Source organism: Acanthochromis polyacanthus, chromosome 5, assembly GCF_021347895.1.
Source record: "Acanthochromis polyacanthus isolate Apoly-LR-REF ecotype Palm Island chromosome 5, KAUST_Apoly_ChrSc, whole genome shotgun sequence".
NCBI classification, from domain to species: Eukaryota; Metazoa; Chordata; class Actinopteri; family Pomacentridae; genus Acanthochromis; species Acanthochromis polyacanthus.
In genome coordinates, this window is record NC_067117.1 from 18975707 (window position 1) to 19002180 (window position 26474).

Below are 26474 nucleotides of genomic sequence, written 5' to 3' on the forward strand. Positions count from 1 at the left end.
TTTCCCAGCTTTACCTGCTGCTCGGCGTAAACACCGGCCCAGCAGGCCACGTCCCAGCTCAGCTGTGAGCTCCACTGGGACTGTTTGTAATGTGCCACGGATGGACCCCAGCACTTAAACACTGTAATCAGAGCCAGAGCAGGATATTGGCTAAATTACACATGAAAGCAGGCACATTTGAAGGAAGCTTGAGCGCTAAATATTATGATAAATTACGGCCTAATACGAGAAGATAAGTCAGAGCTAAACAGGAATAATACAGACTCACACGCAGCGGCAGAGGATGTGACTTTTAATGCAAGAATGCACTTTTGTATTTGGAAAACATATGAATCTAGAAAACCTTTGACCAAACAGTCCCACCTAAGAGTCTATTTAGTTGCTTTTCGTCGTATCAGCTTCGTCAGCAGATGAAGTTCACCAGGAACTGTAGATGTTTAAATGTACTTTATTTTCTGCACTTTAAAGTATAAATATTCATCACTGATGAAGCAACAATTAATGTTTTTTTTAAAAAGCTGATGCAAAAATCTTAAATCTTTAGGCTTTGAAGGAACAGTTTGACATTAGTGGAAATACATTGATTAGCTTTTTAGTAAGAGTTAGATAAGAAGAGGGTCAGAATGCTGATGACTGCGGGGTTGTAGTCAAGTAAAGAAACTATTGGTTGATTGATATTGCACCAACTTTTTAAACAACTGATTGGTTGCAGAGAGGTAAAAAAAAAGCACATTATTCCAATATAATTTAGCCAAAATCCTCTGCCAACTGCTAACTTTATTAGCTTTAATCAGTTGTAAATTGAACTGAATTTATTTATTTGATAGGGACGATGCAGTTTAACATAGTTCCATTACTTAGCATGAATGTGATGTGCTGCACAGAGAGTTTATAGCAAATGCTAGTTTCCAACTCTTGTCCCGAGATGGGCCTTTAAATATAAAAGTCAGAATCAAAATCTGCTGCATACTACAACATTTTAAGCTCATTTTTTAATCCAACAGTTCTCATTGTGATGACATTTTTCATCTTAATAAGACGGAAAACTTCACATCCTGGTTTATTTGTGCATAACTGCTGGTATCGTCAGACTGAGGCTGTTATGCCCTCCGTTATAAAATGATTATTTGAGCAAACAAGCTGCACTACACCAATTCTAATATGTTCACAGTCAAAGCGACAAGTGATAACATAAAAGTTGGCAGAGCATCCCAACACAGATAAGCTAGCCTACTGTTTTTATAATATGCCACAACTGGTCATTGAGCTGTGAAATACAGACAAGTTTTTGCACATTTTACACTTGACCTCCTGATAATCTTTTATAACAAAATCCATTCACAGCAACGTCTTTTTTTATTTTAGCATAGCAGCCTATTTGGATGTTATCCTCGTATTTTCTCTCCCACATATGAACACATGCAGACCTCCTCACCTTCTACTCAGCTCATCTAATGGTGGTGGAGCTGAGATTAAGAAACTTCACTCATGAAAATGGAAGGCGAGTCCCATCTTAAATCAGTATTATAATTACATTTTTTGAGTAACATTTTGACTTCTTGTTTTTGATTAAGATTAGGCACCAAAACTATAAGCTTAAGTTTAGCAAAGTATATGTTTTTTTGTGTTAATACAAACTGTTATCATGTTTACCACCGACATTTTGGTGATAAAACGAATTCAAAGGCCTCGTCTCCTTCAACGCCACAAAACTGCCCGTTTAGACTTTGCCAGGCAGCATCAAACATGGGACATTGAAAGGTGGAAAAATGTTTTATTCTCTGATGGGAAAAAATGTAACCTTGACGGTCCAGATGGCTTCCAACGTTACTGGCATGACAAGGAGAACCCACCTGAGATGTTTTCTACCCGGCACAATGGAGGGGGGTCCATCATGATCTGGGGTGCTTTTTCATTCAGTGGAACACTGGAGCTTCAGGTGGTGCAGGGTCATCAAACGGCAGCTGGTTACGTGCAGATGTTGCAGCGGGCATCCCTCATGACTGAGGGTCCTCGTCTGTGTGGTAACAGCTGGGTTTTTCAACAGGACAACGCTGCAGTTCACAATGCTCGCTTAACGAAGGACTTCTTCAGGGAGAATAACATCACTCTTTCGGACCATCCCACATGTTCCCCTGATTTAAATCCCATAGAGAACATTTGGGTTTGGATGGCAAGGGAAGTTTATAAAAATGACCATCAGTTCCAGACAGTTGATGCCCATCGTGAAGCCATCTTCACCACTTGGAGCAATGTTCCCAAAAGCTTCCTGGAAACACTCGCATCAAGCATGCCCAAACGAATTTTTGAAGTGATTAACAAGAACGGTGGAGCTACTCATAACTGAGTCCTACTGAGAACATTTTTTGTTCTGGTTTAGAGAGTTTTTGTAATTTTTTGAGCGATGGTCTTAAACTTTTGATCAGGTGATAAACAGCCTATTTCAGTTTACTTGTTGTTTTCAATAAATTACTTTTTCAATGTGCTTTTTGTCACATCCCTTCTTGCTTTTGCATATTGTAGCTCTACTTAAAACCTCATTAAGATCCAAATGTCTAAAAGGTAAATTCTAGCAATTTTTCAACTGGTCTTAAGATTTTGATCAGGTCTGTATGTGGTCTAAAAAATGCCATAGAATAATATTTCATTGCACAAGTAAAAGTATAGTGATTTTTAAAACTGTTCAGATTCTGATATATTGCTAAAAAACAAACAAACAAAAAAAAAGTCATAATAATATGTCAATTAAAAAAGCCTATAGTATAGCAGGACATCCAACAAACGTCATAGTTTAGCCTTTGGTCCACAAAACATTGTTATGTCCCGGCTGTTTGAAGTACGTTGTACGGAGCAACACAAAAACAGTCCAAACGTTGGTTTCCAGAGGGTTAGACGAGTATTTATTTGAAAGAGTAAGTTTACAACAACACAGCATGTGAGGAAGTAAAAAGCAAACGGGTGTTAGTAAAATAAAAATAAATAAACAGAACTAAAAGTGAACTTCACGTTGACATTGATGGACATTCCAACCAGGAACAAAGTAAAAGACCATCAATACGAAAAAAAAAACTTCCTGTTCACCTCTTAAAACCCAAGAACACACCGCAGTAGCACCCTAAACTAAAAATACCAATGGGTTCCCTGTTTTCCTTTCTGAACAATTCAAAGGTCCCTCTCTGTCTCCCCACACGTCCACCAACCACTGGAACACATCTCCAAAGTTCTGCTGAAGCTCAGCTTCCCCTCAGAAGAAATGCCGCCAGATGAAGGAGCCTTTTGAGAGGCAGCTGGCATCATGATTGGACGGTACTTTGGTCTGTTCCAGTCCAGCTTCAGCTCCAGAGACGGCAGGCGGGAAGAGTCAACTGAGGCCAGATGGACGAAGGCATGCAGCTGAGTACAATCCAGAAAACAACAGAGGAGGAGTGCAGCGGCCCAGGGCCAGAACAGAGCAGCATAGTATGTTTCTAGAAAACATCATAGTATAGCCTTTGGTATGAAAAACACCATCATATATATAGTATATTGTACAAATAACAAGTCAAAGGAAAGAGACACACATTGTAGAATTGTAGTAATTGTGGGCCCACTGATTTACTGATTATCAGTATTTTAGTTTTTACTGATTTACGGCAATAAATCAATTTAAAAATGACGCTACTTTGGCTCTGCAACCTTTATCTAGTTGTGGTCGCTCTGTCTTCTGGAGTGATTTGATTGGTTATACGTCACAAATAAAACTCCTTTAACTTAACATCTGTAAACAAAACAATAACGTATCAACAAAGTTTTCTGTTAGAGTTTGTGTTCTTCTAAGTTTAACTCCAAGATTTTAAATACTTTCATTTACTGCAAATGAGTATCTACTCCAAATGTCTCACTAATAATCATTATCAGCCTTAAAAACCCACAAAACACCCCTCTATACTCGACCACACTTTGTACCGTCTGGTTCCCCCTTCTATAAATCTGCATGGAATCTTCCACTTCCTGTTTGTCAAAGTGCCCTTCTCCCTGGACAGGTTTTGTTGGAGCTCATGCAACAAACATTTTGGGTAACTGCACTTTAATATGCATGGATGACACTGAATTAGAGTCTGTTTTAATGAGACTGAGTTCAGATGTGTAGCTCTGTCATTAAATAGGAAATTATTTCTCAGAATTCACAGAGAAAAGTCTGAAATGTTTGCTAGGTTAGCGTCCCACATGTTCTTTAGCTCAGCTAAAGCTAATGCTCTCCAACTTCTGGATCTCTTGAGTTGCTTTTTGTTAAAATATCTTGCTATAGTTGGTGAAGCTCAGAAAGTCTGAGATTTTTGTTCAAAATAAGCTGATTCTCAAGTCTTATCTGAACTGTCCTCTTTTGTTTGACCTTTCCCTAAACTTAGGAGTTATTGACAGAGCAGCACATCCAGACTTGGTCTCATTTATGTAGAGATTAAACTTCAGTGTCATTCATTGATGTTAAAGTGCAATTTTTCAAATGTTTATTGCACATGCTCCCGACCAAACCAGTCCAGGTGGAAGACGATGTGAAGAAAAGCTCCAGAGGATGAATATCACACATTTACGTTGGAAATAAATGTCCTTTAATTAGACATTGTCATGCAAAAGTTGGATTTCCCAAAGATTAAAACCTTTTACGGCTCACAAGCTGCAACAATTCACACATTGTCAACTATCTTTCTGACTAAACTAAGATAAAAAAGTGAAAAACTGCCTGATTCCTGCCTCACGAATGTAATGTTTTGGTTTTGAAATGAATTACTGGAGAAAACAATCAACAGATTAATGGACAAAGAAAATGTGTTTTCCAACATGTATGGCTGAATTCCTCCAACATTACAAGATAAATATAATTTAAATTCAGTTTTATTTATATAATGACAACTACAGGTCAAATTGTCTCAAGATGCTTTATTTTTATATATTTTTGTCATATTTAAAATATGACAAAGTAAGAAATTTAAACCTCAATTTATTTGTTTTTTAAGAGAATAATCCACAATTAAAATAAATTTCTCCACTAAAACTAATAAACATGAGGTCAAATAGAAGGAACAGTTTTAAATACTGCAGTCCCACGAAGGCAAGAATAAAGTTTGTCAACAAAAACTAAATCTGCTGGTGGATTCCATTAAAGTCCTAATAAATGATAAAGTGTGATACCAAAGGTTTGTGGTGCTAAAAATCTCAAAGTAAAGATATCAAGTTGAACATCTGGATGGAGGTTGATAAAAGTTGACCTCCCTTCATTTCTCTGGAGCGACTCCATGGATTTTAGGTATGCTGGTTAAAGACCTGCTCTTCTAGTCGCTATAAAAAGTCACTCCATCCTCGCCGACTTCAACACCTCTTCATGACAACTTGTTCTGCCTCCGACCTGGTGGAAACTCCAGAAACTCGGGAAAACCCGTCGAGACTCGGATTTTCTAAAAACTTGTCGGGCGGGGGAAGGTGTGGTGGTGTGGTGGTGGTGGTGGTGGGGGGGGGCGCCACTCACCTCCCCTCCTCCTCTTTGCCCTGACTCCACCCAGACTCCACCTTGGCTCCACCCATGTGGTCACTTTATTAGGAACAGAAACTACGATGTCAAAGGGACGACGAATTTATTTTGTTTCAGCTGATCTGTAGCTCAGTGAGTTAAGGGTTTATCTATGGAGCTATAGGTCACTGGTTCAAGACTAGACCCTTCTTAAATTTTATGAAAAACTTAAAGACAAAGAAAGAAAAATGCTAGTGGTGGGTCTTGATCCTATGACCTTCCACTTGGTAGTTTCTCTTCTTATCCCCTGAGCTATTTGCTCAGATATTAGTTCTCTGTTTTTTGTGCATTTATCATCTATTTTTTGCCATTTTCAAGTTGTTTTTTTTAAATTCGAGTCTCGACTCGACCGTTTTTCTCAGGAGGTTGGACTTCAGCCTTTGTGCTGGAGGGTTGAACCCTCAGTTCCAAGACTTTCCAAAGCCTCCACACCTCCCGAATCCTCAGGACCTGAGCTTTTACACAGTCTGAGGACTGAAATTTTCTAAGTCCCACAGTAGATCTCTGTTAGTTTGATCGATGCCTTCAACTACTAGTAGACTTTATCTGGAAAGCAGTTTTATGAAATGAGTTCTTAATAAATCTGTCCACAATCAAACCAAGCACATAGAAAGAGGAAATGTTTGAAGAAACAACTTGATGCTTTGATTTCACGCTAGAAAACACTTTAAGACCTTTATTTGTTTTTGCTCTTTTTGATCGTTTTATCGTCTCTTCTGTTTAATTTGATCTTCTGAAGTCTAACTGGTGTCTTTTCAAATGTTTTGTCTTTAGTTTGATTCTTCTTAAATGTTTAGTTGCTCTTTTCTCACCTTTTATTCTTTTCTAATGTCTGATTTGATTTTGAAATGTTTTGCCTTTTTAATGTTTGTTTTTTTTTTCAAATGTTGAATGGGCTTATTTGTAAAATTTATTTTTCTTTCCCAATGTTTAATTTTTAGATTAAGTCTTTAAGGTTTTTCTTTTTAAATGTTTTACCACCTTTAAATGTTTAATTTTGATTTTAAATGCTTCATTGTAATTTGTTTAATTCCTATTTAAAGTTTTGTCTTTAAGATATAATTTTCTAATTAAACATTTAATTTTTTAATTAAATGTTTTGTCTTTTTAAAGTTTTAATAATATAATTAAATGGTTTGTATAAAGTGTTTAATATTCTTCTTGTTTAATTGTATTTTTAAATGTTGAGTTACTTAAAATGTTTATCATGTTTAATATTTTTGTTGAAAAAATGTTTTTCATATTTACCAGTTTTGTATCTTCTGTTTAACCAATTATTTTGTCTGTTTATTATAATTTAATTTCATTTAATGCTTAATTTTCTTTTTAAGTTTTATTGTATTCATTTTTTCCTTTGATTTAAGTTTATTTCTTTAATCTTTTTTTCTGTCAAGATTTTAACCCCAACCTTAAAAATGAAACAAACCCTTAAATCACAACAAAAATACTTCTATACTTGTTGTCACAATCATGAGTTAGTCAGTTATTCAGTTTATAAATTCATCTTTATTTGTTTAGCACCTTTCACACAGATGACAAAACTAAACAAGCAGAGAAAAAAAAACTATGCTAAAACTATGATTAAAACTCAAACATATTCAAAAAAGTTTTAACGTGGTAATGAAATGTGTCCAGGGGATGGAGGGAGTTTATTGAAGTCTTCTTGGGCTCACACGGTAAATCATTTAAAACAGAAACTTGATATTCACTCTAAGGAAACTGCAGAACGACAGTAGAACCAACAATATCTCCCGTTTTCTCCTTTAATGAGTCGACTCTTCTTGTCCTTTCAGACCAAAGAACTACAGACTCTTCACAACCTGCTCAAACTCTTGGTACAGGACCTCACCACACGGGTCAAGAAGGTTTCCTTCTTATTTCTACTCTGAAGCTCACCTTCTCAAACTGCAGACAAATGTTTCTGCTGCTCTAAAGTCTGGTCTCCAGAACTTCCTAAAAGCTCTCAAAGTCTTCTGCTGCAGGTTACTTTGTAGAACTGTTACAGAAAACCTCACTAAACCACATGGAGGGACCTCAAGATAGTCATTTTGTCAGTACAAAAACCAAACTAGCACAACCCAAACGCTAAAGTCTCCTGCAGCCTACCAGAGAACCTCTTTAAACAGAGAATCAGGACAGGAACTCTTACCTTCTGGACAACCAACGTTGGTTCACAAACAAGAATACAGAATGTGTCTGATCAAAAACCTCTAAAGACTCACTACAGCCAAGATAAAGACACAACTCAGCTGTAACAAATCCACTAATCACTGCACACATTAGCACCATGTGCTAACTGAGGCTAAAGAACCACATTTACCAAGACAACTATCCAGTACAAAGCCCTAAAACTCACCAAGAAATGCATTAAAGAGGATTTTACTGCTGGAAGCTGCAAGTCAACGCCTAAAGAACAAACTAAAGCAATGGAGCCAAACCCGATTCAGTGAAGAGAAGAAAAGGAAATGTTTGACTGCAGTCAACTAAAGCAGGAAGACACTGAGCTGCTCAGGTGTCCCCAATAACACCAAGCAGCCTGGACAGCCAATAGGAACACAGCTTACTGGAAGTCCAGAGGGCTGGCTTAGGGGCCGTTTACATGAGGACGCTTGCAGGTGAAAACGGCAAAATATTTCAACAAAACACCCTATCGTTTATACGAGGACGGCGTTTTGGGGGCTTGAAAACGCAAAAATTTGAAACCGGCCTCCAGAGTGGAAAAGTAGAAAACGCTCCGCCGTTACGTTTCCGTCTAAACAGCAAAACGCAAAACTTCGCCGAGATCTGACCACGTCGCGTACGCGATTACGTCACATACGTGCTTTGGTTTGCCGGCCGGTACAAGGAAGTAAACAAAGATGTGTGATTATTTCCATCCTTCCTACCTTCAAGCAACTCTGGCAGCTCTATGTACACTACAGGAGTCGTACCAACAAACGTACAGAATCCGTACAGATTCCATTCATGAACATTTACCGCGGCGGAGATCCGAAAAGGGAGATAGTAAGCATGCGCGTAGACATGGCAGAGTTTTATCACAGCGCCACCCAGCTGCCTGGCATGCATATCCAATCGAATTCCACACACTATGGAGTCACCGTATATACGCAGATTTCCTTCAAAACCGCTCGTCTAAACGTGAAATGACAAGACGCCACTTTTGCGTTTTCTGTTAGGATGGTCCTCGTATAAACGGCCCCTCAGTTTAAAGTTGAAGCAGAAAGTGAACTAGGAAAGTTGAAAACCACCTTCTGATACCTGAAATCTCTGAGTTTTCACACAAAGAACGCCTGAACATGTCAAACTGGTTCCATAGTAAAACCTTCACTGTAAAAACGTCATAGTATGGTGTGTTGCTCAAAACAAATTATGACACAAAAACAGGACAAACGCTGGTTTCCTGGGGGTTAGGCAGGTATTTATTTGAAAGAGTAAGTTTACAACAACACAACGTGAGTAGAAAAATCACAAAGCCTGTCTTTAGTTCAGCTGAAAATATTAGTTTTTGTCTTTTTTTATTGACCAAACTTTCAGGAAGTAGATGAAGAATAATTAAAGCTCTCATGTAGAAGTCCAACGTCTTTTGGTTCCTTGTGGAGAGTTTAATCTTTGAGTTTGTAAAGCTGCTGAGTTTTGAGAGTCACATGGATTGTTTTGACATTTAATAACCGAGTCCTGAAATAAAATTACAGTTGTGGATTTCTGTCATTTCGTCTAGACTAAACAAATAACAGCAGCATAAATCTCAAATGTCATTATGAGGAGTCTGGATTGAGGTTTCTCACTTGATAATGATCGAAACATGAAATTTAGGTTGGTTTAAAGGAATATTCCACCTTAAATCTTTGAATGTTGACCTAAAAGGTTGGTTTCAGGAAGTATTCCATCTACAAGGTCCTCACACATCCACCTTAAAGGAACATTCCACCAAAAATCCCTGGACATGCACCTAAAATGTTGGTTTAACTGAGTATTCCATCCAAAATCCTCAAAGAGACCTGAGGGGCTGGTTAAAAGGAATATTCCACCTAAAACCTCAACTAGGGCAGTATGTGTAGCAGTGACAGCAGAAAGAGATCCTCTCTGGGTGGAAGAACAGTGTCCAAGTGGCAGCTCCCTTTCTGCTCTTACCTTACTCACTAAACTCAGGTGTCATGGAGGACTCGAGTAGTTGACTTTTCCTGCTGCAACCTTCTCTTTTTCAGCTTTCTTCCACGTCTGATCCCTGCCAACCCGGTTTTTATTGGCGTTTTTGACCCTTTTCCTGAGCTTTGACCAATCTGAGAACATGAAGTACATCATCGGCATCAGCGGAGTAACCAATGGAGGGAAAACCATCCTCACCAACCACCTGATCAAGAACCTGCCCAACTGGTGCGTGCACCAACTTCAGACTTCTTCAAGAACCAAGATCAGACTGAAGTTGGTGAAGATGGCTTTAAGCAGTACGATGTCATCACTGCTCTGGACATGGATGCCATGATGAGTATGATCTACATGTGGCTGGAGAACCCGATGAAGTTTGAGAAGTCCATCCATCCATTCTCTATACACTGCTTTATTCTCACTAGGGTCGCGGGGGGTGCTGGAGTCTAGCTCAGCTGACTCAGGCGAAGGCAGGGGACACCCTGGACAAGTCGCCAGTCTGTCGCAGGGCTACATATACAGACAAACAATCACACTCACATTCACACCTACGGGCAATTTAGAGTGACCAATTAACCTCAGCATATTTTTGGACTGTGGGAGGAAGCCGGAGTGCCCAGAGAAAACCCACGCATGCACAGGGAGAACATGCAAACTCCATGCAGAAAGATCCCAGGCCCAGGAGTTTGAGAAGTCTCATGGCGTTACTAACACCCTGGACACAGAGCTCGTCCCGAAGTCCGACCGTGAGGAGGAGACTCACATCCTCATTGTGGAGGGCTTCCTGCTTCACACCTACAGGCCTTTGATCGACATGCTAAACCAACGTTACTTTATTTCCATCCCATATGAAGAATGCAAAAAGAGGAGGTGCTCTAGGAAGTACACGGTGCCAGACCCCCCCGGCCTGTTCAATGGCCACGTCTGGACCATGGACCTGCAACACAAGAACATCTGCTCACTGTGAAAGAATATTGAGAGCAGCTTTTTGTGACTTCTATGCAGAACACTATGATGTTTGTTGAGCTGTGCACTATTAAATGACTTAAGAATATGGAGTATTGTTACTGTTTATTATTGTTCAGGTTTATTGTTAAACGTAAAGAGTGTTGCTTATTGTATTTTATTGTATTTTATTTAAGAATATGGAATATTGTTACTGTTTATTATTGTTCTCAGGTTTACTATTAAATGTATAGAGTGTTGCTTATTGTATTTTATTGTATTTTAAAATTTGCATTACTGCACAGAACATTTAGATTATTTTACCACAGATCAAGGGTACAGATTGCTGTTGTTCACTGTGTATTGGGTAGTACTCATTCTGATTTAGACTGATTAGTATACAGAACCCTATGATGTTTCTGGTTTACAGCTGAGAACTAGTTGTTAAAAGTACAGAATATTATTTCTTATTTTAGGTGTGATAATTGTCAGTAAACATTCTAAGAAGTGGAAATTAACAGGGTTGTATCTAGTGGTGTTCTTGCACAATATTTGTCACTTAATTGCCCTCAGGATACTGTCGTTGAGCTTACTAGTTTTACATAACAGGCAGATGCTGCAGCTAATGATGCTGTAATTCACATAAACAAGGAAACAAGTCCATCATAATTTGAATGTTAACAATCCAAAATGAAAAGGTCATATACAGCTTTCCTATTGGGTTAAAGAGCAAATAAAAAAACCATGAAAAATACTTTGTAAAAATGAGAGGTCAGTAGCAGCTTTCATTTTTTCTTACAACTTTTCAGTGGCCCCTCAAAATATCTGTTGTACCTCCCTGTGCCCCCCCACTAAAATGAATCTGGATCGGCCCCTGCTTGTGCAGCCAAAAATTTGGGAATTGTCTTGGAAAGCTGTTGATGCAGCACTTTTCTCCCAATAAAAGTAACATCACTGACTCTCTGACTAATGAGAATTTGTTTGAAAGAGAGCAAATTTTATTCACAGGCCGACTGTACAGTGAATATTAAACTTAGATTACCACAGAGAGTGGAAACTGTGAGAAACAAACAGCCTGGTGTGCAGTAAAACAGAGTAAAAGTGACTAAAATGGTGAACTGTTGGTTAAACAACTGAGATATAATGAGTTTGGTGTTGCATTTTAGAGTTTTACGCATTTGAACAGAGCCAGACTGCCTGTTTTTTGGTCTTTACGTGAAGCCAAACTCAGCAGCTGCTGCCTGTAGCTTCACATTTAACATACAAACATGAGTGTTTCATGGAAAAGGTGCCAAAAGGTAAATAGCCTCTCTCGTCCAACTTTCACCTCCACCCTCACACAGCTATCATCCACACCTCTCCTGCTCACTGTTCAGAAGCCTCACCCCTTCACCCCGCCCACTCCATCCCCCACCCACCACGCACCTTCACCCCTGGGTTCCCTTCCTCCTCCTCCTCCCCTCCCCTCCTCTCGAACCCCTCTAAGTGGATACCCCACAGGAAGGGCTTCTCCAGGGGGGAAATGGGTCCCAGATGTCTGCCTTTGTGTCACTATAAGCTCCTCGGGAGGGATGGAGCCCTGGAAGGATGGGTATGGAGCCGGGTGGAGGGAAACGAGGGAGGGGAGGCATAATGTGCTGTGTGCAAAACATCAATAACAGCAGCCAGGAGGGTGAAGAAACTCCCAGGGTGAAGGTGAGGAGGAATTTAGTGATTGGTTCCTTTTGTTGGGCCGGTATGGATTTCCAAACACATCACTTAGGGTTGGTCACGCCGCCACGCTCCTACCAGCCGACAACGTCACCGCACAGCTTCAACCTTTCGTGTGCACAAAGATAATTGAATTGACTGCATTACAAAACTTAAAGAAACAATTTTTTTCCCTACCCCAACTTCAAAGTTTCAGCGTGGCTACTCCTCGGCGCAATATTTCAGTCAGGAAAACCATATGGTGTGGAGACAGAAACAGACGATACATCAGCCCTCTTTATTTGATATCCAAGCCCCCCTGTGTGTACGTGAGCATATTTATTGATATATATTGATATGTGCATGATCCATCTTCAGCTCCAGAAAGGGTTAATTATGACCCCTGTGGAAATAGAACAAAGATGAGAGCAGGGCCTAAGTGTTTAGTGAAACATTATGTCAAGACTCTGACAAGGAAATGAAATGTGCAACATCAATCAGCCTATGAGGATCGAGATCAAACAAGCCTCCACACTCCTGCATCTGGTTCTGTTTGGACAGCCTCACTTTTTTCCCCCTTCTCCCTCTCCTTTCTTCTTCTTTTCTTTTCCCCCTTTCTTATTCTTCTCTCCCTCTTTTTTCTCTCTCTTCCTTTCTATTCTTCTGTGCGCCACGACATTCCTGCTGGCCTACCCGCTACGTTAGCTCATTTTTTCCATGATGGTGGCACGGAGCCACGCTTTCGCTAAAGGTAAGCAGCAGCTCCCGAGATTAGCCTCAGCAACAACGACTTTCCTGTCCTTCCTCCTCTTCTCCATCAGGGCTCACAATAAGCTCCAATTCTAATACCAGTTAATCCTGGAATTGACTTGGCCTGTTATGTAAATTTAACCTCCTATAATTTACTGTCTCTGTCCTCGGCCTTGCTTTGATGGCCAGATGACTCTCTTTTTTTTTTCTTCTTCCAAGTTGATTGAACCCAACTGGGATTGAGCTACTTTCCGCTGAGCGTTGCTCTGCGAATGAAATGTAAACCAGTGCAATCACGGGGCTCATCAAAAATCTTCTGAACCGCTCTCTGCACATACAATCCATCAAAAGCGGCAGCAATCACGCCCCAAATTGTTGGCTAGAAGCTGTCAGGCGGCGTGCAGAACCTGATATGAGATTTAGTTACAATCTATGAAACTTTTGTTTATCAATAACACCAGTTTTTTTTGTGTGTGTGTCTGGATGGGGACTGATTTTAAATCACTTGAAAAGATGTCACCAATCTTAATAAAGACAGAGGTGTTGAAACGTAAAGGCTGCTATTAAGTATGCTGTCATCGAAAAGTACAGCGTTTGTGCAGCTTAGAGCAGCGGAAAACTGCCCGCAACATTTCTCAGCAGTGATCAACAGCTGAGTCACACAAGTCATGATGCATGAAGGTACGAAACGATCTGGTTGTTGGGAAACCGAAGGAAATCGAAGGAAGATTTACGCAAGATTTAGCAATTTGTCTAAATTGCAGGTTGAGATTTAGCAGATTTAACCAACACAACCTGCTGTAATTTTTTAAAAAACAGGGCCTACCTGCTGTGTCACGGCTGCCAGCATGAGGAAACTGTGTTTAAGCGGCTGCAGACCCAGATGGGTTCGCGGTGTGGAGGTTGAACATGTGTCGGCTCTGCCTCCAGGCCATGGATGGCACAATTAGGTGCTCTCTCACCTCTACAGACTGAGGTCTCTGGGCCACCGAGGTCAGGGGTTATTCAGGGTCCTACCGGCTCTTCCAAACCCACCAGAGAGGAGCAAGACAGCTGACGTCAGGGGTGATATTAGAGGTGTTTTGTTTAAAAAAGGAATTTTCTGTGAAACAAGCAACAACCAGGTGTTGAATGGAGAAGGATGTCTGGTGAGGTTTTAGTTGTTCTGTGTACATCAGTGTTTACAGATACAGCGGGATTTCAGGGAAAAGCTCATCTTGCGAAACTCTTTCTAGGACATATGCTTGCACAACCTCCCATTTTCAGTTAGTCTCCTTCAAGTTCCCGTGAAGCTCATTTACGGAGCTGTCTTCTTTTTTCTCTTTTTCTTTTTTTTAGTTTGCAGCATTTTTCAGTCTGTCTTGGCAACATTTATAATTTCTAAACACAAATTCAGCACCATAAAATGCATAATTTGACCTTTAAATCCTCTCCAGTGTTTCAATGCACAGCATTTTCATCAACTCTGTCCGCCTTATGACCTGCGGTTTAACAGGTTTGTTGTTATAGTGTCCGATCTCTGACGTGATAAAGATCCCGACAGGCAAATGTTTAGTGTGAACTCACTCAATAAATTTAAACATGGCATCAACTTGTATGAGCTATGTTGCAGGTTTGGTGTTGAAAAGCGTATAAGAATGTGTCTATACAATTATTATCATACAATACGAGTGTGGAACATTAAAGGGTTCACGTGGTGACTGTCAGAAACACAGAGCTTGTGTAGACATGAGGATGCAGGCGGACTGATGGTCCAGCCCAAATCTGGAACCCATAAAGCCTCAGACATCTCTGCAACATTAGACACAGTACTTCTTATTGGCTGAGAGCGCCCCTTACCCCCTTTCTCTATCGCCCGCCCAGCTAATGCAAACTTCCTGCTTTCCTGCCTGTCTCTGGCCCGACCACACCCTCTGGAAGTCCGCTGAGCCAATGAGAGCTGCCCGCAGGCCCCGGGTTAGCGTTTAGGTATAAAAGAGGCGGAGGTGGACCTGCCTGTCAGATGGTTTGTTGTTGTTCTGTCTGGCAGGTTGAGAGGGGGATGTGAAAGTGAGAAATTTAACAAGGTGAACCAGGAAACAGGACAGCCGGCCGTCCAATCAGATGGAGCTTCAGCAGCCGTAACTTTTTTTGACAGAAGAGAAGACTTTTGTGGCACGAGCTCGTCAAACTGAAGCCGTCGGCAGAGTTAGACGGTGAAAAAGAGGCTTTCAGCATCCTGTGTTGGAAGGTCATCAGTGGACGGTACGATGAGAGAAGAGGTGTCCTGCACCAACTCCCCTGAAGGAGGGCTGGGGGCCAGTGAAGAGGAGCTGGAGAGAGGATCGAAAAAGAGCCTCCAGTCAGCAAACCGAAAACGTTCTCCGTATCCTAAGAAGGACAGCCTCGGCCAGGCAGAGGAGAGCAGCACCGGCAGCCCAAACAGCCTGCTGCCGTCCGGGCCGAAGAGGGTGAAGAAAAGCCCCTCGACTGTCGTGTCGTTGGCCCCCACGTCTCTGGGTCCGAGGCCGGAGCCTCCCTTCGAAGAACTCCACTCTCAGCGCGTCATTGCCAACGTGCGGGAACGTCAGCGCACTCAGTCCCTGAACGACGCTTTCGCCTCCCTACGCAAGATCATCCCCACGCTACCTTCAGACAAGTTGAGCAAGATCCAGATCCTGAAGCTGGCCTCGCGCTACATCGACTTCCTCTACCAGGTGCTGCAGAGCGACGAGATGGACGCCAAGTTGGCCAGCTGCAACTACCTGGCCCACGAAAGACTCAGCTACGCCTTCTCCGTGTGGAGGATGGAGGGGGCCTGGGCCATGTCCACCAGCCACTAGGACCCCACTGAACTTCTCTATACACCCTCTCGTGTCCACCTCCCCCACCTCTGTCTGTGCGCACCCATTTCCTGACCCCTGAACCTCTGAATTCTGCCCTCTTGGTCTGATCTTTACCTTTTCATCTAAAACATTTCTGATCCTCTTTGACCTCTGTGCTCCACTAACAGTTCCCTCCATCTCTACTTCAGAATTAGGTGAAAATAAGCCACTAAAAACTTCCTTTCCTCCTGTTCCCCTCCACTGTTTCCACTTCTCTCCCTTGTCTGTTCCAGAGTTTCGTCCAGTGCAGCAAGTCGCTCCACTGCAGCCCCTCAGGTATGAACAAAATGTACACACACACACTTACACAGACTTTAGTGTGCTAATACATGTAGGAAATCATACGTGCACATCTATACACACTTGTTTGCACATGATTCCTAATGTTTTATGTGAATTTCCCTCCAAACTGAAAACAGTTTCTGAAGAGTGTTTCAGTGCGTTGTTTGGAGGCTTTCAGCTCGACAAACAAATACTGCAAACAAACACCACGTAAACAAAGGGGGAGGAATTGAAAAGCGTCTGCAAGATAAAATAAATACAGCAACATGTTCTGAATTTTGACAGTGGATATGATCTTATTCTGTATATACAATATCCAAAGGTAATGGAAAGACTTTACTTTGAAATTACTAATAAACAACGTGAGGCACAGTTCCTCTTATGAAGCAGATTAAAGGTTCTTAAACTGATCTTACAAATTAATTGTAATGTTTCAGTAGAAATGTAAACAATTGAAATATGTGTAGCCACAACACAGCAACCCACGCAGAGAGTGCTGAATGTTCACATGCAGTAGATAATTAATTATATCAAATATGGAGGACTTTTTCATTTATGTGCATAAATTTAGTATGGACAAAACATCAATTCCTTTTTAGTTTTTGAAAATTTTAATTTCAATGCACATATACAAAAATGTATTCCCATTTACTAAATAATGGTTTAGAAAAAGATATAGAATTTACTCTGAGAAATGAAGAGAATACAAATGTCTTATTCCAGTTCTAATGCAATAGTACACCAGTAGTTCATGAAATAAAATACCACCACAACTAAACTTAGATATTTTTTAAAAATATAAATGGTCGTCAATTACTGTCATTTTTGCTGCTTTGCATAGCACTGATTTAGCTAACAAATGTTTGTTGCACATAAAACATAAAGTAACCAGAGTTGATTTTGAATTTAGCAGAATAAAAGTCTTAGTTCTGTTTAATGAAAAATAAAGAGGAAAAAAATATTAGGAGACATTTCTTATTATAAATAATTAAAAATATATGTGTTTGTACACAAATAGATCAGGTGAAAAAGACCTAAACATACACATTTATATTTTGTTTGTGAGGTTGCAATGTAAAATGCAAAATCAGCCTTAAGACAAATAACACGTTTTGAAAGTAGTTTTAAAAATTTGTACAAGAAATAAAAGAAATGTCTTCTTGTGTTTTCTCTGAACACGATCAATAATGAGGAAATCTCTTTGTCTGCATCCAAACACAACTTTGATAAAGCAGTTTCTTCAAAATGAATATGATGAAAATCAATCAGTAACTTGTATAAAACACAATCACAGATAATTCTTTTTAAAGGGCCTCTTTGAGCATCTTGGTCCTATCACTTCATGAACTAACAGCATATTATCAGCATCGTAATCTAAACTCTGCAGCTCCACTGTTTGACAGACCTCTGATGAATTTAAGACAAATGTTTTCCTCCGCAATCTCCACGGTGTTTTTTTTTTTCCAACCATTTTAACAGACACCAGATTCCTGCACAGGTACAGCATGAAAGGAGGGAAAGAAAGAAAGAAAGAAAGAAAGAAAGAAAGAAAGAAAGAAAGGGAGAGTGAAAGGAGAAAAAAAGTGGAAGCACATCACTCCCTCTCTCTCTCCCCTGCAGCCTTCAGCCCTCTTTTCCTTCAGGATCTTGTATCGTGCAATCAGGCCTCGCCGGGGCCCAGACAAGCAGGAACCTTTAGATTGGAAACAGTTGTGAAGTATTAGGAAGGTGTGTGTACCAGGGTGAGGGTCAGGCCTGTGTATGTCAGCGCATGTACATGTGTACTGGTGTGTATTTGTAGCCAGCTTTAATTAGCTGTGCAGCAGTGCGTGTGTGTGTGTGTGTGTGTGAGAGAGAGAGAGAGAGAGAGAGAGAACATATAAGTAAATGGAGAATACACTTTGCACATGTTGTTCCAGCGAATTCTATCTCTTTCATCTCCTGGTTTTAGTTTTGTAAGACTTAGAGGTACATAGTTTAAAATGAGCAGCCTTCAAAATAAGATGACAACATCCAAGCGCTTGAACGATAACAAAAATTTTAAAAAGAGCAGCGGGCAGATGTATGGCGAGATGAGTCTGTGCTCCACTTTTCCATCAGCTCAGGTCAAGGTAAACACATTGCAAGCAGGCTAAATGATTGCAACCATGTGCTGCGTTAAATTATTCGCCATACAGGAATCGCAACTGATACTAGAAGTACTAATACACAGAGTACATACAATATATATACATTACACTGTCCAGACACACATGCAGCCCATGTGCACGCTGCAGGTGTTCCACTCTGAATTACTGCTAAACCTCCAGTGGCCTCCGCTGCAGACGTCGAGGGCTCCAGTCGAAGCCAAGGCCCCTGCACGTGGAGCCAACTGTCCTTGAACGCATCGCCGTGGTTATTACCTACCACTCTGCCTGCTCTGCGTGTTGTCATCAGCTCTGCAGACGGGCCGAGAAACTCAACGACCTAAACACGTAATTTTAAGGGAAAAAGACGAGGTTACGAAGGGTCAGGGGGCTTCAAAGGCGGAGTGTGTGTGTGTGTTGATGAGGTCATGTGTGCTGGCTTTAAATAACACGTATAATACTGTGTCATTCACACACGTGAATACTCTTCTGAAGGACTAAAAGGATTAGAAAGCTTATCCAAATGTTGGAGGCCCTTTTAAATGTTTTTTGAGAAAACTAAAAAATACTCCCTTTTCTTGTCTCCTCTGTGGAAGATGGGTGGAGTGGACAAAATAACTGACACACTTGACGCTAAATCAGAGTTTTTATTGTTCAGATTTTCTTCAGAGTGAGTCACAAAGATTAACTGTGCGATTGTCGTATTGGATTGCAGCGAATTGCATGATGTTTCTGACATTCTGTCCAAAAAAAATAAGAAACAGCTAATAGCTTCTACTATGAGTCCAGTTGATTACACGAAAAGAACAAGTGGCCCTAAAGCCTTGTATTATCGGTATAAAGGAGCCGCTTCATATTTTCTTTGGACGTTCATAGCATTTACACACACGAACATGAACGCACCGGGGACGGTTTTGTGCATCCTGATGAACACAGTTTAAAGTTGTGTGGGTGTTTGCCTCCGCGTGAGACTTTGAGAATGAAAGGATTGTTCTGTTTGACTTGGAGAAAACAATCCTCTCCCCTCTGTTTATACTATAATCACAATGCCTGTCACTGCTCTTTCCTCTGCCGGAACCTCTGGCTCTGCTGCGTCCGTGTGTGTGTGTGTTTTACAGTTTGGACTGACCAGCTGTTGGATGCTCTTCTGTGCATATTAAATCTCTGGCTTTCACTCCTGGCTGATCTGGGACCAGATGTAAAGTCCTCTGCGGCTCATCTGCGTTTTTTAAAAGCCTCATCCAGAAGTTGTGGCTTCTGATAGTCATCTTTATTTTTAGAGATCCGAACTTAGAGTTGAGCGCAGGTGGGAGGGTTTTTCAATGTGTGTGTGTGTGTGCATTTGACTGCTGCATGCACATGTGCTTTGTGCATATATTCATCTGTGTGTTGCCCAGACAGCAGCAGGAATACAGCCCCAACTGCTTTGACACGTTGGCAACAAAAAGTCACAAAATGTATCAGGACCTGTCAAACAGTCAAACACACGTTTCTCAGAAGCACAAAGAGTTTAAGATAAAGATTCCATCATTTTAAAGTGCAGAATAAAAAATCCAAAAACTTTAAAAAGTGTGTTTCCATGAAGAAATATTTCTTGGGTAGCCAATCCGAATCCAGTGCAGGACCAGTGGATAAAAACTGCTTTACACAGAGGTAATTATTGAATGTAAATACACTGAAAGCAGGATAAAAACAACAATCAATTTTAAAAAATCAAAAGTATGGCAGCGCTACATAGTGACCAGGCCAGATCAACGCACGACACGGGGCTTCCCCGTCTTTTCAACAGAAGAGAGAGCACTTTATACTTTGCTACATGAAATAAAAAAAAACAACTAAAAAGCAAAACAAAAAGCTCTGATTTTTCAATTTACACATTTACGCTTTCGTGGCATTTTGACAACATGCGAGCGGCTTCTGCTTGCTGGACTTCTCGTCTCTCTGCTTGTCTTTCTGGGAGCGTGGAAAGACACACTGTAATTAGGGAGAACTGAGAACGCTGCAGATGAAATGTTTGCTTGTTAAAACAAGAGAAGTCGAAGTTAAGGAGCTGTTGGAATTTTTCCACTTTCCACTAAACAGAAGTGTTTGTCTGTTTGTACACACATTTTACAACCTCAGCACCAGTCTCTGAGCGGTGCGTCCACTTTTCAGGTCCGAGGCCTCAGACTGACACACTGTAAAATGTCTTCTTTTAAGTGTCAGATGTGTAACGTTGACTGATCTTTGTGTTTCTTGTCTCTGCAGACAAACCGACAAATGGAAAATTCTCTACACTCGAAGAAATTTGTTCCCGCCTCACCACATATCTCCACTTTTTAAAAAAAATCTTTAATCTTTCTCTGGACATGTGCTCGACTCCTGGCTCCAAGATCTATCCTTCAGTCTTCGCTGAGCATTTCTGACGCGCCGGTGAGGAGACAGTGACATTCTGGTGAACGTTTTGAATGACGAAAAACAAAGAAATAAAAAGAAGAAAAAAAAACAAACAGCTGGCCTGCGGTGACAATGAAACAAAATGGCTGCTGGTTCGAGTGCCTTCGGTAACACCGTGGTAACCAAGATCCAGCCGACTCTACACGTCGGCTGAGTCACTGCCAGACAGACATTAAGATGACTAATGATAATGGCACAGTGATGGTTAGAGGGCGGTCACAGCCAATGAATGTTTACAGCTAAAATGCTAATAAGCTAATCGCTCTGGCTCTCAAGGCCCCGTCTTGTGGGAAGAGGAAGAGCTCGAGGAATCTGATGCGGATCCTCTCCTTTTTGTTGTGCTGTAGTAACTGGATAGCTTTCTGTGTATTTTGGGGGATTTAAAGTGTATCTGTTTGTGAATTTTGGTATATGCACACTGTATTACTTAAACTCTGCTTATGCATTATGCTCAGCTTTAGTGAAAAAAAAAAGCCCTGAAACCACTGATCACACTTCAGCCACTTCTGTTTATTTACACGCCGGCTTTTCTGCCCATAGTGAGCGCTGCAGAAAGTTGTATTTTATATCGCAAGAAACCTGGATTTAAGTAGGTGTCTATTTCTGCAGTTTACAAATGCCTTTGCATACTTATTTTCACTGAAAAATGCAAAATCAGAAAAAAAAAAAAAACAGCAGAAAGTTTGTAGATGTGTTCATTGTAACCATGTAAGTACTTGCTGTTTGACCGCGTTTCTTTTGTGCTGTTTTGCTTTCGATCATTGTTCTTGTGTCATCTCCTGTGGACAATAAAGTTTTTCTCCATGCTGTATGGGAGTGCGACATTTTCATAATCAAACAACAAAACGTTCTGCGTTAGATGTCCCAAAACAGTCAGACATAAACGAAAGATCTTTTCATTCAGATGTATATTTGCCTTTATTAAGAACTTTTTTTGGGAAATAGAAAAGTCAAAAGGCAAGACAAAAAACAAACAAACTAAAGTTTCCATGTACACTGTACAGAAACAACATCACACAGTCAGTTATGATGAACCTGGACTCGGCCTGCAGCTTTAATTAAGCTCCAGTTTGTTAAGGCTACCTTCACACAGGTTGGTCAGCGTGACAATCAACTGATAATTTGGTCTCTAAGTACGCACAGGGTTCATTTTTGAGATCGAATATAAAAATAAATCATTTGCATTAAGACAAAAAAAGATAAGACACGTCAGGTCATTGTTACGAATGTTCTTGTAAAACTCTTCAAAGCTACACTCCTCTGTTCCTCTGTCCGCTCTCACACTGCCATTTCTTTTCACATTTTCATTAACAAATATTAAACAGGTTTTGAGTTGCATACACAACGCTACATAAAGAAAGAATCAAACAAGAAAAAAAAAGGCAGACATATTGTATTAGCACCGTCATAATTGTGTTCGACACGCAAAGAGCACTTCAAAGACACAGAATCTGAATGTATAAATAGAAGTCATGTCAAATGAATTTGTTTATATATCTGTCCTGCGCCTTTGCTGCTTTTTTTTGACTGTTTGGATAGAAGAAAAGAAACATTCGCAAACTCTTCAAAGTCTTTGAAGTTCTTTAGGCCATGCCAGTCCAGGGACAGCACATTGTTCTCATAAGCTTTGGTTGCGCTTAACCTGTGTCCAATTGCACTGTGTGGATATTCAACTATCTCAGTGTTATTGCTCTACCCTAACTACTAAAATGCTATTGTTTGGTCCAGGGAGCAAAACATCCCCGACGCTGACAGTAAACAGACCGGCGCTACGTAAATGATGAACAGAGGACAGGTCAGATTGTCTTTGTTCTAAGAAAAAAAAATAGTTACAAAAAAGACTGAACAAATACAGCAGGAATGCTCATCCACAGGTACAAACACTGGTCCACTTCACAACAACGTTTAGATATCGACACCCAAATCAATCAGACCCTCGTTTCTGAGGGCAGAGTAAGTGCACTTTGTGTCTGCGTGATTGTCGTAAAGTCTTTGGATGCGAGTTTCATCCAAAATATCAAAGTGTGATCTGCATTGTCACACATACAATCAATCAAAGAGTGGTCACACTGCACTGAGGCATCATGGGTGATTCCTGATGCGTAGGAACAAGAATATTCTTTAGGAACATTTCAGAGTAATTACTTTCTGCCCTGATACTGATGCCCCGGTGACTGGAGGTATTAGCTCTTCCTTGTGACTAATGCCACTGATACAAACTACAGCGTGCCTACATATCGAAGCATTTCGTCGTGTCTTTTTGTATCTGTCGGGGAGCAACAACAATAACTGCAGCGATCAAAGGTCCTGCTGCATGTGCTCGCCTGACAGGCCAAGAAAGAAAAAAAAAAGATTTAAGAAAATATGCGGACATACAGAACAATATGAAACATATGTATCTCAGACTTCATTGTAGCTTCACTCTGGATAAATGGATTCTTTTCAAAAACATCTCATGCTGACATCCACAGAAATGTGTGCCATAAGTCAAATGAATGAATAGTCAAATAAACTAAACACATGAACAAACAAGATGTTTGATTGTCAACATGCATCTCCTCCCTCTCGTCTAGTTTACATTGCAGGACAGTGCAGTGCAAGATGATCGGACAAACTCCGATCTTTTCCTTCATTGGATCTTTGTCACAAGCAGACAAATGACATCATCGTATTGAGTGCAGAGGACACGTCTGCCTTCCTTCACCTGCTCCACTGCTTCAGCTCTGAGCTCCAGTGAGCCGAGGTGACCTTGACCCCTCCTTCAAGGCTACAGCAGTCCGAGTGGTCCTCCTGGAGATATTTACAAAGTGTAAAATCACAGAGATGTGATTTCTCAAGTTGGTTTATGCTACGTCATGATTCTCCTAATACTACAAAAAGATTGAGGATCCTTCATCAATCTGCTTTTGGGTGTCTTTTTCTAACTTTTAGTTCACTGAGTGACGTCCCCTTCAAGAAAAGTCTGCTGAAGCCTCATAAGAATATGAATGTGGCCCAGATGAACGCTGTTCCTCAGTGTGTGTTTGAATCAGAGTGGTCAGACTGCAGCCAGTAGTAACACAGGTGGAGTTTCTGTGAGGTGACATCTGCTTCCAGTGATCATCCAGATACATAGTTTGCGTGTTTATGTGTGTGTTTCCACTGAGATGTGGTTGAAGGCAACCATCAGAAGACTCTTTCTTCAGTTCTTCAGAGAGAATCGCCTTTCTCCTTGAGTTTTTCAGGATGTTTCCTTCACAGACAAGAGAAAGACTTGGTGAAACATTCAATACAATATTGTAGTGGTGCTAAAGCAGAATATCTGATTTGGTCCAAACCTGTCAGACGTGAGGGTTCCCATTGACAGGGAGGCGATTGCGCTGACGGCCTCGCTGTCTGAGTCTCGCCTCAGTCTTCGCCTCTGGGCCTGCAGGTAGGACAGATCCAATGTGGCGGCCGAATCCTTCACGCTCTGCCAGTACTCACCTGAAGGAAGCAAAAGAAGGAGAGGAAGGAGACAGGAGAGAGAAAAAGATTAACGGCCTCAGCTGATGGTATTTCAGTGCTGTTTTTATGCTGGATGGCTCCTTGAGGGAAAGTGCCTGCATTATTAAAAAGCAGTACTTGGTGTTTGATCCTCTAGTTGTGGCCGTTTGATCTGAACATAAGCAACGACTGTGACATAAACAGCCCGTGGTCTAAATATCCTTGTTGATAATTTCAGAAATGTAAACTCAGATTTGGTCTGTTCTCTCTAGGCCTCCAGTTCTGTGTCACACAGAGGAAGAAAAAAAATCAATCAGTGTTTGTGAATGTGCTCATCTATGAGCGTGTGTGTTCTGGCTATGTATGCAACTCACATATATTTCACCCCGGGCCTAAATTATGGGCTTAACATTCTTGTGGCTATTCAAATATTTTTAATTAATCTAATTTGGTTGGGATAACATTTGTGTGCAATCAGGAGGGGATGTTGCGAAGGTCGTGTGCCAGAGAAGTGTTTGAAGATAATTGGAGCCAGGGCGGCCGTGTGCGTGTGTGTGTGCGAGTGTGTGGGTGTGTGTGTGTGTCTGTCTGTCTGTCTGTGTGTGGGACGGCTGGAGGGAGGGATGGGAGACAGGGATGTAAAGGAGGAGAGGTGGTCAGAGAGCAGCAGCAATCGGGGAGGAGGGTGCTAAATGTAGAAAAAAAGAGTTACAGAGGATGGAAATTCAAATACGACATGCCGCCCACCTTGAAGAAATAGAGAGGAAACTCATTTTCTGGTAATTTTATCTGATGTAATCATTGAAGTACAGAAGTGCAACGCAATGAAAAAGTTTCTGTAACTGGACAAATTTCAATCTATTTTTAGAATTAAACAAAAATATATTTGTGTGTAAAACAGTGACAGAAGTCATTGAGATTTCATGATACATAAATAAAAAAAATAATAAAATCACTGTAATCCAGTGTTACTGTCCTTCCGCTGTTGTCTCCCTCCTTGGAGGTTCTAAGGAAAGAGGTTGTTGTTGCAGTGCAGACTGCGAAGAAGCAACATAGGCCACTAACAGTCGGCCTACATTGATAAAAATGCAGTTGACTTGAAATCCTCTCATTTCTAAAACAGTAAACATGGTGGTATGATTAGGACTGTTGCAACAGTGGCATGGGTATTTCTTTGGTTCCATCTTCATATAAAATCATGTATCAGCTAAAACCAGGAGCATTATAAACTTGGCTAATACAATCATTACTGCATCAAACCAGCTGAAGGAATTTTATTTTTATATTGCATGTTCTGTGAATCCTTTTCAACATGAGAGAGATATAGGAGGCACCTGAGACAGACAATGGAGAGTAGATTGTGCAGTTACAAGTTAGTTAGAGAAAAATGGCAACTAAGAACAATAAAGGCAGTGAAAACTTTCCAACATTTGTAAATCACGAGCAAAACAGGATGTGTATAATGTCTTACTAGTCGATTTACTAGTTGCTCTGAGTTTCTTTGTTGATGCTCCCAAGACACAATACAACAGGAAACAATTAAAATGAGCCTGTACGTATTTTCCACAGTGCTGCAAAGCCTCTGAATGACACGCTGCTGATGTTACATGCTGTGTTGTGTTCTCACCTTGAACCTGGATGACTCTCTGCAGAGAACGCACTGCATTCTCACAAGGCTTCTGGTCCAACACTGACTGGGACAGAGGCTCCACCTGGGACAGAATCAGTGATTAGAGGATGAACATACTGTGTAATCCCTGGAAAAGACACACATACGTGTGTAGAAACACATCTCACCTCCATGCCCAGCAAGGCGCTGACACAGGCTTCAGAGGCATCACAGATGGCTTTGAGGTCGTGTCCCCCCTCCAGAGCCAGAACCACACGACCCCCTGCTAGTGACATCAGCTGACGGGTCAAGAAGCCAAAACCTGGTGGAGAACAAAAACATAAACAAAGCAGACAGACGCTGAGCCAGGAATTGATTTGTCGGGGATTTCTCGATTGATCAGGGTTAATGAAGACTAAGGATTCCTTCAGTGCTGCTGAAAGTTAGCCACACGTTCCACGTCAGTGTGTGACTCACAAAATTACTGTGAATGTTTACATGCTGGTTTCACATCACTATTTGGACTGCTGACTCCTTACTTGTAGGTGCATTTCAGTTCTAATTATGTCTGTTCTCATAGGATGTATGAAGCTGAGTCTTATTTAAAAATCAAAAAA

The 26474-nt window shown here is 40.9% G+C and overlaps 2 protein-coding genes across 3 annotated transcripts in view; one reads left to right on the forward strand and one right to left on the reverse strand.

Annotated features, from left to right (window-relative positions):
• Nucleotides 1–15160: 15160 nt before the first annotated feature.
• LOC110956110 (twist-related protein 2-like) lies at nucleotides 15161–21594 on the forward strand. The gene is made up of 2 exons (XM_022201411.2): nucleotides 15161–16215; nucleotides 20595–21594. The coding sequence occupies exon 1, from the start codon at nucleotides 15325–15327 to the stop codon at nucleotides 15895–15897; it is 573 nt and encodes a 190-aa protein (XP_022057103.1). The 5' UTR covers nucleotides 15161–15324; the 3' UTR covers nucleotides 15898–16215; nucleotides 20595–21594.
• An 80-nt stretch (nucleotides 21595–21674) lies between these two features.
• Nucleotides 21675–26474, reverse strand: part of LOC110956135 (histone deacetylase 7-like) — a 43712-nt gene continuing 38912 nt past the window's right edge. For both annotated transcript variants that reach the window (XM_051948618.1, XM_051948619.1), the window contains exons 22-25: nucleotides 26046–26179; nucleotides 25876–25960; nucleotides 24101–24248; nucleotides 21675–24015 (exon numbers count right to left, since the gene is read on the reverse strand). In XM_051948618.1, the coding sequence (XP_051804578.1) occupies nucleotides 23973–24015; nucleotides 24101–24248; nucleotides 25876–25960; nucleotides 26046–26179 (410 nt within the window). In that variant the 3' untranslated portion in view covers nucleotides 21675–23972. The remainder of the gene's footprint in view (nucleotides 24016–24100; nucleotides 24249–25875; nucleotides 25961–26045; nucleotides 26180–26474) is intronic.